General features: G+C 39.2%; 1 protein-coding gene across 2 annotated transcripts in view; it reads left to right on the top strand.

Annotated features, from left to right (window-relative positions):
* ATP2B2 (ATPase plasma membrane Ca2+ transporting 2) overlaps positions 1-16783 on the top strand; it is a 182843-nt gene that overhangs the window by 99379 nt on the left and 66681 nt on the right. For both annotated transcript variants that reach the window (XM_031049245.2, XM_031049244.2), the window contains exons 9-11: positions 364-528; positions 2686-2900; positions 4330-4572. In XM_031049245.2, the coding sequence (XP_030905105.1) occupies positions 364-528; positions 2686-2900; positions 4330-4572 (623 nt within the window). The remainder of the gene's footprint in view (positions 1-363; positions 529-2685; positions 2901-4329; positions 4573-16783) is intronic.

Raw genomic sequence — 16783 nt, 5'->3', positions numbered from 1 at the left:
AATCTGCAAGACATTAAGTGATATATATGTGTATAACACAGAATGTCATCGGTGGTTTAAAAAGATCAACCTACAAATAAAACCGAGTGACTTACATGGTATGCTTGACAAAGAGTACAGCACTGATCCCCATGTTTATGGGGTGCACATGAGTGTGCTTGCACATTTGTGCCATGCAGAACCCCTCTGTGTCTTACAGGGGTGTCTGACTGTCATGGGAGTGGAGTGTAATCCTGTGCTTAGAAACAGTCATTTGTGTTGCAGTCAGCCCCTTCAATGACTGTTGCTGGTTGAATTCAGTATCAACACTACAATAAAATAAATGAATAGTTTTGGAGTAACTGTTCTGTTCTGCATTATTAGCCAAGCAGCAGGATGGGGCTGCTGCCATGGAGATGCAGCCACTGAAGAGTGCAGAAGGGGGAGAGGGAGATGACAAAGACAAGAAGAAATCCAACATGCACAAGAAGGAAAAATCTGTTCTTCAGGGAAAGCTGACCAAGCTGGCAGTCCAGATAGGCAAAGCAGGTATGACCGGATAACTGACTGAGGAAGCAGTATGTTATACTGGCAACAAAGGGGTTTAGAGCCAGTTATTCTTAAAACAGGACGTGCCTCTTACTGCAGTATTTAGAAATGGGTCATCTTAATGCTTTTCTAAAGATAGTTATGTGGTATTGAAGATCTTTTATTCTCCTGAAACTTAGCTTTGACTGTCAAGAAACTGGAAGCTCTAGGCAACTTGGATTGTAATGAATATTTGAATTAAAATGAAATGTAGATTCCCAAATGCAGTAATTACAAATTTAATTTCCTCTCCACTTAGAACTTCTGAGTACACGGTTTCAGAATCTCTAATATCATCTCAAAATACCACTCACACAGCATTTCCTCTTACTGATTCAGAAAGCATTCTGTTTTCTCTTAATATCCATGTTCCTGCCTTTTACCCAAACATGACACATCCAATACCACCTGGTCTCTACTGTTAGAAGTAGCACTTCTCCATCATGTAGGTAGAAAGTGAAACTCTTTCATAATGACATAATGTTCATTAGGTTCATTTTTCTAGTGGTGTTAAAGAGAACTTTATCCAGATCCTTGGCGGATGCCCTACACCAAATTCCTAACTTTACCTCTGTTCAGTCTCCTTTATCCTTCTTTACCAGTCTGATTTTACCCCTGCTATTCCTTCTCATTCCTTTCTAAGTTCATTAAACCTAGTTGATCATGTAACACCATGATGCCACTTCTGTCTCCACCTGAACAGTGCATGGCTCAGAATCTATGGGTATCATCTCTTTCATATCCAGTTTCATGCTGTGGCCAGTTTCATATTCCTCAATCTTCTCTGCTTTGTTGCTAGTTGTACAACAGTTGCATTTATATAAAGACACTTCATTTCTCATGATCATTAATATCTTAAATACCTTAAATACCTTTCTACATTGCCTTCTGTTTATTACTCTCTTTGGTATTTTGGCAGAGATGTGACTATCACTTTTAAAGCAATACAGGGATTTCTAAACAAAATATGGCAAGTAATAGGAATTAAATTAATTAATTATTGCCTCATTTGATTTTTCTTTGTCATTGGGCAATCTGTGGGGATGTCCTGCATTGTCATGAGTATTTGCCTTTACAATATTTTAATTGTTTTCCTTTATCCTCTGGCACATACCAGTCTCCATGGCTCATCTGTTTCCTGTCAACCTTAGCATCCTTCAGCTTACCCAGTCAAGACATGAAATTCACAGCATTCTACTTCTACCGTATGATCTCATTAGAGAGAATTTACTCTGAAATGCAGGCTTAATGGCTGCATAGAAACCTGCCAAAGAGCAGCAATCATAGAAGGCAAAATAGATTTTCCAATGGAGTTTGTATGCTCAAATCCAGGCACAAAACTGCAGAGGGGGAGTGCTTGCTTAGCAGTCTGTCATTGGGAGAGCAGTCCCTGAGATCTTCCATGAATTGGTGTCTCTTGTGCTCTGTTTTCAGTGTCAGACCTCTTGAGCCTCTCTTCATAAAAATATGTGCAGTTTACAGATGGCCCTTTGAAAAGGGAAACCTTGAACACATTGGTATTTATCACATTTTCAAGAAAAGCAGAGAAAACCTGCTCTGTGGATGATCCTGCAGCATTGCCTCATTGTATTCAGCCAGGCACATCAATAGGGCTTTCCTAAAATATCTTATACAGCAACATAAACTACAGGAGACTCCTTTTCTCAAGCCTCTTAAGATAAGCTTATTTAAAAGAAAGATGAGTGTTTGAATATGGATAGACTAGTAATTTGTGAAAGGTGGCAGTTAAAAGGACAGCTAAATGTTGTACCAGTCAAAGTACTGCACTAAAGGGAAAAAGCTTCAGTAACAGCGAGCTCCTGTGGAACCAGACTGACTGTGAAGCTTTAGAGGCAGCAGTAAGATGGTGCTTAAAAATTAACATGGCATAATTCAGCTGTTCTGTACAGTTCAGCATTTCCTTACTCACTGAAACATAGGACTGTTGTAAATGCATTATAGTAATGTTTTTTCTGCATTGTAGAGTACATCATTATCATCATTATTGGTACTGGTGAAAAGCGTCATGTAGAATAAGGAAATTCTAATGTAGATTTCTAATTGCACCTGGTTTTAATTGTGTTTTGGTTTATAGTAATCGATTATTTCTCTTTTCAGGTTTGGTGATGTCTGCCATCACTGTAATAATTTTGGTACTATATTTTGCCATTGACACATTTGTGGTCAACAAGAAGCAGTGGTTGCCTGAGTGCACTCCTGTCTATGTTCAGTATTTTGTTAAATTCTTCATTATTGGGGTTACTGTACTTGTGGTTGCTGTTCCTGAGGGACTTCCACTTGCTGTCACTATTTCTCTGGCTTACTCTGTAAAGGTAAGAGGCATTAATAATAATTATGGGAAAAAATGGTGTTCAGTTGAGTTTACTAGAGAGTCTTCAGGTTTTATTAGGTGTGATGAAAAGTGGCCTGTAAATAAATGTGCTCAAAATATTGAGTGAAATTCCTCTGAAGTGACACTTTGCTTTTTATTAAAAGTATCTGTCAAAACTGCAAATACATATGTATTCTAAGACGTGTCTTTAAAACTACCCAGTGCAGCAGAAACACCTACTTAGTTTGCAAGAGCACCAGGAATTTGTTGAGCAGAATTTACTAAGAGATTTTTACACAGAATAACTTTGTCTTCACATTTTACTTGTGCAATAGTACAAAATTTTTACAAGGATTTGAAGCCTTCAGGAACACTTTTCAAGGAAATGAGAGTTTCCCTAGAGCTTTCACGTCCTTTTCTGAAGTGCAGTTGCAGTTCTTTGTAGCCAGTGTAAATGATTCTATCAGGAAATGAAAGAGGACTAAAATCCGGGATTTGTGGATCACTCTTATCTCAGGAGTCTTCTCAGATTGTTTTAGTAGCTTGGCCAGATTTTGGGAATCTCAGATGAAGATTTTGTGAATTTTATTTAGTATGTAACTAAATTAATATCTGAACATGAGGAAGGAATAGCTCTATTTATATGTAGCCAAATGTCATCGTCATCAGGAAAAAAAGAGCTCCTCTCAGGGATGGCATTTTGCTAATAAAGACTTTAGCTGCTTTTAAAATACTTTCCCAGTCTCCTTATATCCTTCCTACAATACATGCAGCGCACAGGTGGATATCTATATGTGCAGTGTCCAGCTGCCATACAGCTGTGTGTACAAGGGGTGGCACTGCACCCTCTGAGGAGATGATGCTGTCTGACAGTAATGTCAGGTGATGTGGCACAGGATGGTTTTAATGTTGAGAAGGTAGAAGCAATGACTGTGCATTTCCAGGTGCATTGTGGAATGGAGTACTCTACCACGGTGGTTTTTTGTAGTGTGGGTTTTTTTGTGGTTGTTGGTATTTCTTGCTAGTTTGTTTCTTTCCCCAAATGTGTGGTCCCTCGGTGTGCTGCAAGATCTCATCCAGGCACTAGGAATAGAAAACGTCTAATAATTGCTATAATGATACTGTTTAAAAAAATCTTGCTATCTTCAGTTTCTTTAGCTATTCTCTGCTGTTCTGGCTATTCCTTAAAATGTATCTATATTGCAAAAAAGGATGGGACTGTGTTGGTTTATGAAGGCAAAATTATTGCAGACTAGTCACTGCTTGTGTGTCTGTGACTGAGCTTTGGGTTATCATTCCCAGTCAAAGTTCTAGTTCAGTGAGTGTTGCATACTCATGGACAAGACTAAACACATGCATTTTGCTTTTCATGACTTGTTAAAAATCTGTCAAAGCAGATCTTGACAGCTCTTTATTTTGCTTTTCCTCAGAAAATGATGAGGGATAACAATCTGGTCCGCCACTTAGACGCTTGTGAAACTATGGGTAATGCTACAGCCATCTGCTCCGACAAAACAGGGACACTGACGACCAACCGGATGACAGTGGTCCAAGCCTATGTTGGGGATGTCCACTACAAAGAGATCCCTGACCCAGACTCCATACCTGCCAAAACCCTCGAACTGCTGGTTAACGCAATTGCTATCAACAGTGCTTACACTACAAAGATCCTGGTACGTGGGCTTTCCTTGCCAACAGAATGAAACCTAGAAGAAGGAGTTATAATGTTTTAAGCAATGTTAATTCCTTAACGTCCTGTTGTCAATTATAGAGCGTTAAATATCACTGAGGTCCTCAAAATGAAAACAGGTGCTGTAAAAACTATATATTTGTATCTTTTAAGGATAGGGATGTACTTACAAGTCCATGCTACATTTAAAACTCTCCTGCTAGATTGGTATGGCCCCGTTTTGGTGCACTTAAATTTAAAAGCAGAACAAGTCACTGTTATGTGAAGTGTGCATATGTGCAAAGTTACTTCTGTGTGTCTAAGAACTTTCAATTCTCAAATAGGATAAATTGGATTGGTTAAATCAATGAGGTTTACGATCTTTATTCATTCTAGTTTGAAGCGAATTACATCCAGAAGTATTTTATTCAATCTGAGAGAAAGGCAAAATGGAAATATCTTGCTTGCTTACAGCATTAGATTCTTCTGTAATGAGCTAATTAAGAGGCTGTAAACTTTTGCAATTCCAATAGATTTGTTCCTTTGAGGGTCAAGCTTAATCTTAGTATTGCAGAACAAATTAATTTTTTAGTTTATGTGTTGTCCTTTTCATAGCTCTGTGCTGAGCTGTTTAATGTAGTCTTGCCTGCACTTCATGTTTGATTAAGAGTATTCTTTTAAAATACAACCACAGAAAACAGGATACAAATGCAGAAATGCTGCTGAGGACTGGAGCATGTATTTCCTTGAGTTCTTGCAGTGTAAACATCTGGATATTAGTAGCAATCAATACTTGGAAGAAGGATGTTTAGAGGAACCTGACGCAGATACACCAAGTGTGTTTGTAGCAAACGTGGTTTTGAAATGAAGGCTCCTGAGGGCTGTGTAGCCAGGGTTAGTGTCTGACGTCAAGGCACGGCTGAGGCACCCTTCAGACAGTCATCTGTGCTGTACTGCGCTCACACTTCTGTTTCCACTGAAATCTCTCTGGAAAGGGAAATGTGGGGAGAACCAGCCCCTGAGGCAGCTGGAGCTGCTTCCGACAGCATGAAAGGACAGGGAATCACACAAACCCTCCGTCTGCTCACAAAGATACCACTGATAGCCACCTTCTAGCTGAAACCAGACAGCAATGTGAGTGCACCTCTCTATGGTTGCACTGTAGAGAGAAATAGCTCTGGTCAGCTGAGGCTGGATCTTATTCTATCCTTTTCCTATGCGCTGTCAAAATTGATCATGATAGCTAAAATGCAAGATGGGCCTTTCACTCTCAGGTGTTTCAGTATAAATGCTGTGTAATAGTGGATGTTTTATGGCAGTGGCTTTTTGGAATCTAACTTGCACATTTGTAAATTAGCAAGAGTATTTTACTATTGCTGGGTAAATGAGGATTTCAGAAATCAGTATTACATTTGATTGTTAGGGAGAGGAACATCTTATTTTAATACATCTTATTTAGTATTGTTACAGCCTAAGTAAGGTTAGATACCTCCTTCTGTAGAAAAACAGACTCACACTCATCCTCCACACACAGCTGTGGTTAAGACAAGGTAATAGGGATAAAATGGGATGAAGGCTAGGAGAAAGCTATATAATTGTGTTTGTGTAACTGCTACAGAGGTGATGCTCATCACCACCATCAGTCCTTGCTGCCACTGTGGCATTTGACTCTGGGAGGGCCTTGAGAGAATATTACTAATGTTGGCAGAATTTTCCTCATTCCAAAGAAACAACAAGGCAGAAGGCAGCAGGTTGGATGGCAGTGAAGTCAGGTGTGACTGGCAGAGCAAGACTCCATGTCAGCTCTGCTTCATTTGTTTTACATGTAACTGTTCATTCTGAATGCCTGAGATCAAGCACAGTAACCAGTGTTTCTGTTCAACATCCATTCCACTGCCCTCTCTGAATCCCAGACTAGATTTAAGTTTCTGAGTGGTATCAGACTTCCCAGAGTGATGCGCCTGTAGTATTAAATGTAATGTTCTGTCTTTCTCTTGTGGTAATAGTTCCATTTGACTGAAAAAATTTTGGTCAATAATAGTTCTAAAATTTCACTTTGGTCTCAGTATAATTTTGAACTTATTTTAACTCTGGTTTACTTCATTGCTTCTTGTTGAAATGGATTATGTGTGTCTGTTAGAAGGAGTCAATATTTCACCATTTCAGTTCTTTTTTAACTTCACACAGAGACTGATTCTCTGTCAAACTGATAAATGGGTGAAATCCCCTGGAAATCACCTTTGTGCTGGATGCGTAGCAGATGACTACTTGAACTTCCCTATGTAAAATTAATGGTGACTTTTAGCTATAATTCTGTCATAAAGTCGAGCCTTGCAGTACAGACACCACAAGAATAACAACTCCAAATATCAGAGGAGTTCATTTATTCATTGTTTATAACAAGCTTAAGCTAAAGTTTAAGATACAAGGTATTGTTCTATAGCCCCTTTTAAATCATAAATAAATACAATTGAAAATGCCTAATGGAGTTGTTTCTAGGATGAAGCATAAAGAATGATTTTTCTAGCTGCTAATACCGAATGCATACTTGTGCACTCAGAGTATATTTAATCATATTGTGAACATCAGCTCAAACCCAAAGGGTGCATGTGTTATAAGATTGAATTTTACACATGCTATTTTTAGTTATCTAGTTCTGTGTATGCTGTAAATTGCGCTTTGTATGAACTTCTGTTCAGAGTGTTCACATATGGGACCATAAAATTAGTCAAGATGCTCTGCTGAATGATAAATACTCCCTCTTGCATTGTTTTTTGATTAAGGGGCAATTGAACCACTGATAAAAATATAAAAAGAAAATAATATCCCTGCTTGGGATAAAAGATTTGAATTTCCTCGAGAAATTAAACACAAATTAGTCCAACTGAACAATAGCATCATTAAATATAGTTCTTTTTAATGCTTTCCAAGGATCAAGTTACTGAGTGAGCTGCTTTTGCATTCCATTAGCTGCAGAGCCACTTTAATACTGGTTTTATGCTGTTTTTGTGAAGCTGTTCTCCAGAAAGCCTTTCTTTTCCAATAGTCATGTTTTTGATAGCTTTCCCACACAGAAATAGAGATTAGACTTCATACATTTTTGCATGTGAGCTGTGATGAGGACTGTAAAGCATCTCTTATCGTGAAAACAAAATTTGCATTTTGGGAGTATTTTCCTTGTACTTGGAGCAGAAGCACATTGGTCTTGAATATCATGGAGCAGTAATGCAATAGAGGCTCTAAATACCACTGCTAGCAATTTGAACTTCTCTATTGAGCTCTTGCTTGCAAAAATTCAGTTTTAATAAGAAGAGTATTTCTTCTTATTTCCTGAAAGCTGTCAGAGGGCACAGATGACATAGTTCTGGATGTGTATAATGAGTTCTTATTAAGATGAGATTGCAGTTAGTATTTAATAGAGGGATTTTCAGCTCCAGTGCAAAACACCCAGCTGAACCCATTATTATTAGGATCTAACACAGGCATTCAGCTGGTACTCGATAAGTGCCTGGGGAGCAAGAAAGCTACTTATGCCTGTATTAGGTGCATGTCTGGATCTGCAGGACTGTTTTCAGTTCTAGTGACCATTTACTGCATTTGCATAGCGTGTGGTACAATGCAGCAGCAGCCTTCAGCTGAGGATCTCAAAGGAAAAAAAGGCAGAGGTGTCACAGGCAAGTCTACATGTTTGTAAATGTTAATCAAGTAACGAATGTGACCTTGTAAAACTTTGGAACAAAGAGGCCTTTACTAGATAAAACCAAAAGGGATGAAGGAAGCTAGAACAGAGAAAGCAATGTTTCCTGTTTATCATCTGGCTGAAGAACACCTGCTTGTGACACCATAACGCCTATCTAAGAAACAGTGAAGTTGTCAAAAGTTGCTACCAGCACCCAAATTCCAAACATGTTCTTACCATAGCCCTAGATGAGGATCTCCACATTCTGCTCAGACACACCACTCCTCACAAGGCAACAGGGAGGGTCCTGAGGGTCCAAGATAACTCCAGCAGGGAAGAGCAGGGGTTCTCCACAGGCTTCCCTTAGAGGAGTCCTCCATGGGGGAGAGCAGTGGTCATCTTTCATGGGAGATGGTGCTGAGAAAACGGGCTGGCTCAGGGCATCAGCGTGGAGCAGGAGGATGGAGCTAACAGGCACAGCCTTTGGGATTTACGAGGAAAGGAAGGAAGGTGTGAATTCACCTTCTTGCTTTGTAGAATTCCTTTTCCTTGAATAGATAATGAATGATCTTATCAAAATAAGTGGAACAAAATTTCTAACTTTATTCTGAAAGCGGTTCAGGAGATTTTGGCACAGAATTTTATTGCTAAGAGTAAACAGTCCTTTTGACTGTCTGATGCTGGAGACTGGAGTGAATGCACTTCATGCTTTCCTGGGGAAAAGGGATGGAGGGAGGCTGGCAGGGCGGGGAGGTAACCCAGGATACAGGAAAACCAGAAGAAATTATTGAAGTGAAATGGTAAAAGTAATGGAAAATAAGATACTAATATAGCAGCTCCTGTGCAGGAATAGGTGGAAATCTGTTGTGGGTATTGAGAACGTGGATATAGTAGCCAGGTGAAGGGTTCTTTTTATTTGTGAGGAATATATTTGCATCCAAATGTAGCACAGCTGTCTGGATTGTGGGAATACATAAATCTTCCTGTCAGAACAGCCCTCAAAAAGTCATGCAAAGCACTAATACTTCTCTTACTGATTTTTATTTCTTTGAGTCAAATGTAGACTGGATTTCATTTACCAAATACTTGAATACATCTTGTCTACTGTTTTTAATTGGATTAAAAATTGGAAATAATATATATGTGTGTATATATATGCACACATATACTATTTAGCCCACAAATTCCCTTTACCTTTCATAATTCCATTACTTCTAATGTCGTAAGACCTTCTTGAAAAAAACACCTTAAAGTTGTTTTGAGGAATAAGGATATTTGGAACCTTCCTACTGGGTCATTTAAAAACTTGAGTAGTGGAAGGTTGGTTTACGGATTTTTGTATACATTTCCCCACATTACTGTATAAAGTTATCAGTGATGAAAAAGAGCATTGAAATGTCATATCTTTTTAGCAGTAGTTGCTTGCAGCTCTCTAATTCTTGTCTGACAGAGCACTGACCTTTGCTTTTATTTGTCTGTATACATATAAGTCTGTTTATTTATATGAAGTCTTGTTTTCAAAATGGAATGGAAGAAGGAGACCCTAACTGCTTAGGAAAGATTGTTTGTTTCATTTCTACACAAAGCTCCAAGCCCAATAGATCAGATTATGCTGTATCTATCAACAGAAAATCATGAGGATTTATATTTCCTGAGGCAACAGCAAAAGAGCCTGTGCTTTATTGTAGCTGTCTGCCAAGAGCAGTCATGCTGAACGAAGCTGCTATTGGATGTCGCTTGAATCCTCTTTTTATTCGGAGGAGAACCATGAGAAGGTAGCTTTTATCATCCAAATGACATTTTTAGTTATTTTGGTATTTGAAATTGGAAAGATATTTTTACTCTTGGGTCCGGTTTTCTTGAAACCTCTTCTGAAGGTCTTTGTTTCTTGTGTTAAAAGACAGACAGAATTACCATTTGTTTTTACTGCACAGGAAGGTTCAGGTCATCTCTTATTTTGTCCAGATGAGTTCACCCATTGCTGCTAACAATGTTCTAAGTTAAAATAGATACTTTAAAAAACGCCAGCAAACCCCAACAAAAACACATACACGAAAAATGAGACCAGAAATGGGGACAGAGTGGTAAAAAATAAAATAAAATACTAAGGATAGACTGAGGAAAGCTTTCATTTATACTAACATTAAATGACAACCCAAGTAAATGGCCTGGCCTAAATTCTGGTTTATTCCCTGCATAGTTCCCTACCATTAACATTAAAGTGCAAATATATCTGGCAGCTGCAGTTGTTGGCTTGATGTCTGTGAAGCAGATCAGTCATTTGTGACTTAGTCAGGTTGTCAGTCAGGGCTGGCCTGCCTATGAGAAAGCAGGTCAGCTTGGGGGAAGAACAGTGGGAGAAGGCACAGAGCTCCAGAAAGCAGAACGCTGCAATGAGGGCACGGTGAGGGAAAAACTGGAGCATGAGGAGGAAAGGCGATTGGAAGTTGGCAGCAGCAGTTTGCCCATGTTCTCTGCAGTGTTCTCCCCCTTTGCAGCCATGAGGCTTTTCTTATTTCCCTGCATTGCCTTTCCCCCATGAACAGTAACAAGCTTTGTTCCCAGGGAGGTTTGCACCAGTAGTTTTGGCATGGAAGGGTTTGAGTGATTTTTGGCAGCAACCTGAGCAGAGCCCATCCTTTCTAATGGGTTTTCTGCCTCTGCTTTCTTTCTTCAGGCAATGCTCCAGAATAAATTCAGCCTTTTGATGATGTGTTGAGTTTTCAGTAATTTGTGTTCTAAGGTTGAGAAGGATGGAGGGAGGAGGAGGAGTTCTGTTTGACAGACATTTTATGTAAGGGTAGATCTGTGCAAGGTTTTACCCTTACATAATAATACCGGAAACCAGTAAACAGTGAGAAACAGATCTGGGATGAATTTTTGCAACTTAGCCCATGTAATAAATGGCACTGGCGTAGCTTGTTGTAAAGTGTCATCTAGCTCTGGATGAGGGAGGGAGGAGGAAGGAGTAACTGGCTCGAATCATATTCCTGCACTGGTGTTGTGGAATGCATATGGAATGGCAAAATCCTCTCCTTCTAGTGTCACTAAAGCCGTCCAGAAAATGTCACACAAATGTACTGAGAACAGAATCCTCAGCTGACAGATTGATGAACTAGTGCAGGAATTCAAAGATACTCACTTTCTCACTGTCTGAAAAAGAATAAGTGGATTTATACAAGCTCATGATGCTCTGCTCCAGGTTCTCTAGTTTGTGTTCTGCAGTCTTAATAGGTGATACAAGGAGAAACATAGAGGTAAACCTACTTTGCTGAAAGTCATGTAGAAAATCAATGCAGGATTTCAGGGTGGCATCTTCCATCTCACTAGGGTTGGATTTAGGGCTAGTAGAAACATGAAAATTGTACATGCTCTTGGTTTTCCAGTGCGCAAGGGATGGCATTAATAACTGTGTGGAGCATTTCTAAATCTCCAGCTAAATGGTGCATTTGGACCATTTAAAATTAAAATGTTATTTTATTTGATTGAACTTTGAACTGTTTTCTAAAAAAACTGTTTAGTTTTGTTTACAAAATATGCTAAAAAAGCATATTGATATTTTTGTAAATTGATATTTTTCTCTCACTTCCCAGTGTTAGGCAGCTGTATAATGTAGATAGACATTAGAGATGGGGACAGACAATGTAGGCCAAAGTCTCTTTCTGTATATAAGCAAGAAAATCATCACCACAAAATACCCAACAGGATTTTCCTTACAAGTTTTTTTTGGTAAGCAGTTCCTCAGATTAAACAAAGCAAAAAAACCAACCCCAAACTTACAGGGTGCATAGTATTTACTGTGTAAATAATAATTATTAGAGATAGTAGATCATATATTTAGTTGTCTCTGCTTCTAGGAGTGATAATTACAGAGAAGAATGATCTTCACACATCACTTGCCATTGAAGTCTTATATAATAAGAGGTATCGAGATAGCTTTTCTCCCTAAATTAGCTGCTGAGTTAATTGAAATAACTATTTAAAAAAGACTGCTTGAACGTGTGACACACTGGGACTTGATGTTATCCCAGTCGTGTGCTCTCTGCTGTCAGGGTGCAGGGGCTTTGTCTCACTACCAGAAAGCTTTTTGAGAGTTTAAAGTGAGGGGTAGAACGGAATCAGCTGCCTAGAATGCTTTTGGCAGCTGTCTGTGGGCTGGATTTCCCTAAGCAGAGAGGGATAAGGGAGCAGAGATCAGAACAGGGCCATCCCATACATTGCTGTTGACATAGCTGAACTCTCTGGAAGGCTGTGTATTTTCAGGAGTGGCCAGGTTGTCAGAAGCAAGGCAGGTTTCCTTTCTGCAATGGCAGAAAAGTTATAGCTTGAGGAGGTGAAAGAGAGGTGCGCAGACAGAGCTAGTTCTTTTGAGGGGTTTCTCATTATACAGTAAACTATAATTGTAAATTAACTTGGCAATGGGAATGCAGCTCCTGACGACTCTTATCCTGTGTTCCTAGTCTCTTGTACTGTCAAAGGAAGAGGTCACCATCCTGCCCCAGCCATAAATGAACATGGCAAGAGAAGATGGATAGATAAGATAATCCTGCACTGTACAATCACAGACTAGGCTAGGCTGGAAGGGACCTTAAAGATCATCCAATGGTGTAGCATGACAAATTATTCCTATATTAGCTAAAAAGTTCTGATCAAGTTAAATTATATTTCTGTGTTTTCTTTCTTCATGTGACAGAAAACAAGGCATTAAAAACCTCCTTAGTGCTGATCATCTTTACCTTTACAGCCTGGTAATTGCAGATTCCATCTACTCCATTTGGAATAAATAATCACTGCAAGATAATAAACAGGAATGACAGTCGCTTGGAAGCTTTTTGTTATTATAATATCATTTAACACATTAGCTGGTTTTTTTGTTTGCTTGTATGAAAATGAGTAAATGAGCTTTTTAACTTGCTGTGGTTTTCCTCTTACCATGCGTAGAATTTTCTTTTATGTTATTTGTCTTACTTTCACGTTCTTACTTTCTACTCATCTCGTACTGGCGCAAGATGATTCACTTTCAGGAGCAAGTGCCAGCGACTGCCAAATATGCCTGTGGATAAACACGGGCTTTAAAAATCAGCGCTTCCTGCAAGCTATCTCGGAGTGTTTTCATGTAGATATGTGAATATTACGTATTATTGTTGGAGCATTTTTAGGACCATTGTGGTTTGCTCTATTGTGGTGGGGATCTTTAGTTCATTTTGGAGTTTTTTGGTGTGTTGTTTTTTTAATTACATGCTGTCATGGCTTCAGCAGTAGCAGTCATTTTTTCTCCTTCTTGGTAGCTGGTGCAGTGCTGTGTTTTGACTTTCGGGCTGGAAACGGTGCTGATAGTACCTGTTTGTAGTTACTGCTCAAATGTTTACTCTGACCAAGGACTTTCTGAGCCTCATGCTCTGTCAGGGAGGAGGGGAGGCCGGGAGGAAGCAGAGACAGGACACCTGACCCAGGCTAGCCAAAGAGGTATTCCATACCATAACACGTCATGCCCAGGATGTAGCCAAGAGTTACCGGGAAGGGCTGGGGCTCTGGGGGTTGGAAGAGGTATTGGTCGGTGCTCGGTCAGGCAGGGTGGGGTGAGTTATGGGTCGGTGGCTGGTGAGGTGTTGTATTCTCTTCACTTGTTATTGGTTTTATCATTATTGTTTGTAGTAGTAGTAGCAGTAGTGATTTATGTTGTGCCTTAGCTATTAAACTGTGCTTATCTCAACCCATGGGGGCTACATTCTTTGGATTCTCCTTCCCAGCTCTCTGGGAGTTGGGGGAGCAAGGGGGGGAGTGAGTGCACAAGCTCTGTGCGGCTTGGTTTAAACCACGACACATGTGTTGGCACAGTGATTTCAATACTTACTTCTTTCATGCCTCTGAAACCTTACTTACACTGGGTCATCACACTTTGGACCTGATTGATATGCTTGTTAGAGTTTAGTGCTAACACTTTGGAGGGGGTATTACCAGGGAGCATGTTTTCCTGATGGAACCTTTTGTTTTTATCCGAGTGGGTGTAAACCACTTACTTCAGGCACATCTGTTTTAATGTAGGTTTTCTTTGTGCTGTCATCAGGCATAGCAAGATAATAATTCAAATGTGATAATTTAATACAAATTTTATAGGAAATGGTAATGGTTTTAAAATCAAAGAAACACAAACAGGCATATTAGAAAACAATAGAGTGGGTGAATCACCTCATAGTGAAATATGACATTAATTTTCTTTCAAATATGTTATAGAAATATATAGTCTCTGTTACATCCTATGTAGGGTTTTAGTAAGTTTTCTTTTTACTCAGAATTCCAGTATGGTTTGTTCTTTGTGAAGGGGGTGAACAACCACCCAAAACCTGATGCAATACCTGAAGTACAATGGATAAGCAATAAAGTACATGTCAGAGAACATCTTGTTCATCTCAGAGCAGCAAATGTATGGGAGTTACTTAACAGACTTGAAAAAGACTTTAAATCAACTTGGCATTGCTCCTTTTTATAGATGAGATTGCACCTAATAAGACTTACTTTATTTGCTAAATAGCTAGTCCTAGAAAGTTGGTATTAAATGTACAGTCAGTAAGAACTTTTGCTTCAAATTCTAGTTCTCCTTTCTTCTGCAGGTTGACCTCACTAAGTTTTTCTTTCAAGCTTCCAGTTTTCTCATATTTGAGGCTCTTGGCCCCTCTGGATTCCAGTCAATCCTATTTCTGTGTTATTTATTCTGAGGAAACTGCAAGGGGCATGGACTTCCTGATGGATCTGATTTCTCAGGGACATACGATTTTGATGGACAGTAGGTATCCATTACAGAAAATCCTTTTCCTACCTGGAATCTAGCAGAGGAAGTGGAAAGTTTTCAAAGGGAAGGTTGCTAGAGTATTTTAACATAGAACTGTACTGTTCTGTAGTGGTGCTAAAGGAATGACAGAACTGCTTTGGCAGACACCTTGCATGGAAAAATTAACTTCTGGAAGGAAGTTTTAACAATTTAGGACAACTTTAAGAACTACAAACCTGTCTTGTGTGTAAGAACAAACACCCAGCAAAAGGGTATGGTTGGCTACTGGCAAGTCCTCATAGAGACACAGGGATGTCTCCTCCATCCGACATTATGAATGAGTGTTGGGCAGTAGACGGAGCTCATTGTTTGTAACACTGGATGAAAATATTGTGTTTTAAAAGTTCCACCATGTATTTCTTATGCCTTTTTTTTTTGTCATTTCCACTTAATTCAGGTGGCCAGAGAGTTAAGTAAGCTACCTTGCTCCAAAGCAGAAGGGTTGGCAGGTCAGTGCTGGTTTAGGAGGGGTGGTGTATTTGGAAGAGGTGAGAGACAAGTCTTTTGGGGAGAATTTTCCTATGAAGGACAGGTTGTTCAACCTCTCCATCATTCCTGTCCCATCTCCTTGTGGTGAATAATCAGATCAAACTTGGCTGCAGTCTCACAGGCTGCAGTTCTGCCCAGCAAAGACATCATTCTTAGTATTCTGACAAGGAGAGGACAGCCAGAGGATTGAATTCATAATGGATCTCAAACATTACCCCACCAATCATGCAAAAAAAATGCCTCTGAGAAAATATTAGGCAAGCATCACTCTAAGATATTATATGCACGTGAGTTCATGCATTTGTCTCCCCCCAAAACAACCCAAACGAAAACCAATTTAAAAAGAAGTTCAGCTGATATGTGCTCATATATGTTTAGAGGAGTACATTTTGTATGAAAAGTGAAATAGCTGCCGTTCATGTTTTTAGACTCATTTAGAAATAGATGCTTGAAGAACCCTTTTCCTCACCCTGGAAATGAGTAGTATTAACAGAAATCTGTAATTATGATGGGCTATAATCAGTAGCATCAGTCAAGTGAAAAAAAACTTCATTTTATGTTTCATGTGGCTAGATTTGCTTTGCCCTTGCTAAATTTAGCTCTTTCAACTGTACAAGTGGTTTGTAATTGTGCTGCAACCAAAAAAGCCGTGAGTATTAAGGCTATTTTTTGCTTTGGTTTGGTCTTTCTAGAAAGTCAGTTTTCCTATCTGACATATATTTAGTAGAAAAGTAGAAAATCCAAAGTATTGATAAGTTCTCTGCAAATGCAAACTATATACAAAGATCAGCCGTCTGGAGATACTCTTTCTTTTGTTCAAATTCAGGCTTTTGGTGTGCACATGCAAGGCTATGAATTTTTTGTTATTTAATGTGATGACTGAATTCTTGTACTATACAATCATTATCACAGGGCAAATTTTGGTTTTTCCCCAATTCATTATCCTCAAATGAAGGTTTAAGGTCTACGTTCCACTGCAAGATTTCCAGTTGTAATTAGTAAACAGCCCAGAGAAGATAATACAAATTGAAATGAGAGTTGGTATCCTTAGGTAACAGGGACTAGATGGTGTGTGTCACAACTTTGTGGCAGAAATTCGTACCAGTGGCTAGTAGGGAGCATGCATGAGATGAACTTTAGGCTACTAGTGGGGGTGTTTTTGGGAAAACATGATTCATTTTGAGCGAGACAGTTACCTGGTTAAAAGTGAGGAAGATC

This window comes from Melopsittacus undulatus, chromosome 9, assembly GCF_012275295.1.
Source record: "Melopsittacus undulatus isolate bMelUnd1 chromosome 9, bMelUnd1.mat.Z, whole genome shotgun sequence".
NCBI classification, from domain to species: Eukaryota; Metazoa; Chordata; class Aves; order Psittaciformes; family Psittaculidae; genus Melopsittacus; species Melopsittacus undulatus.
Note: the sequence above shows the minus strand (reverse complement) of the source record. Positions and strands in the feature narration are given on the sequence as shown.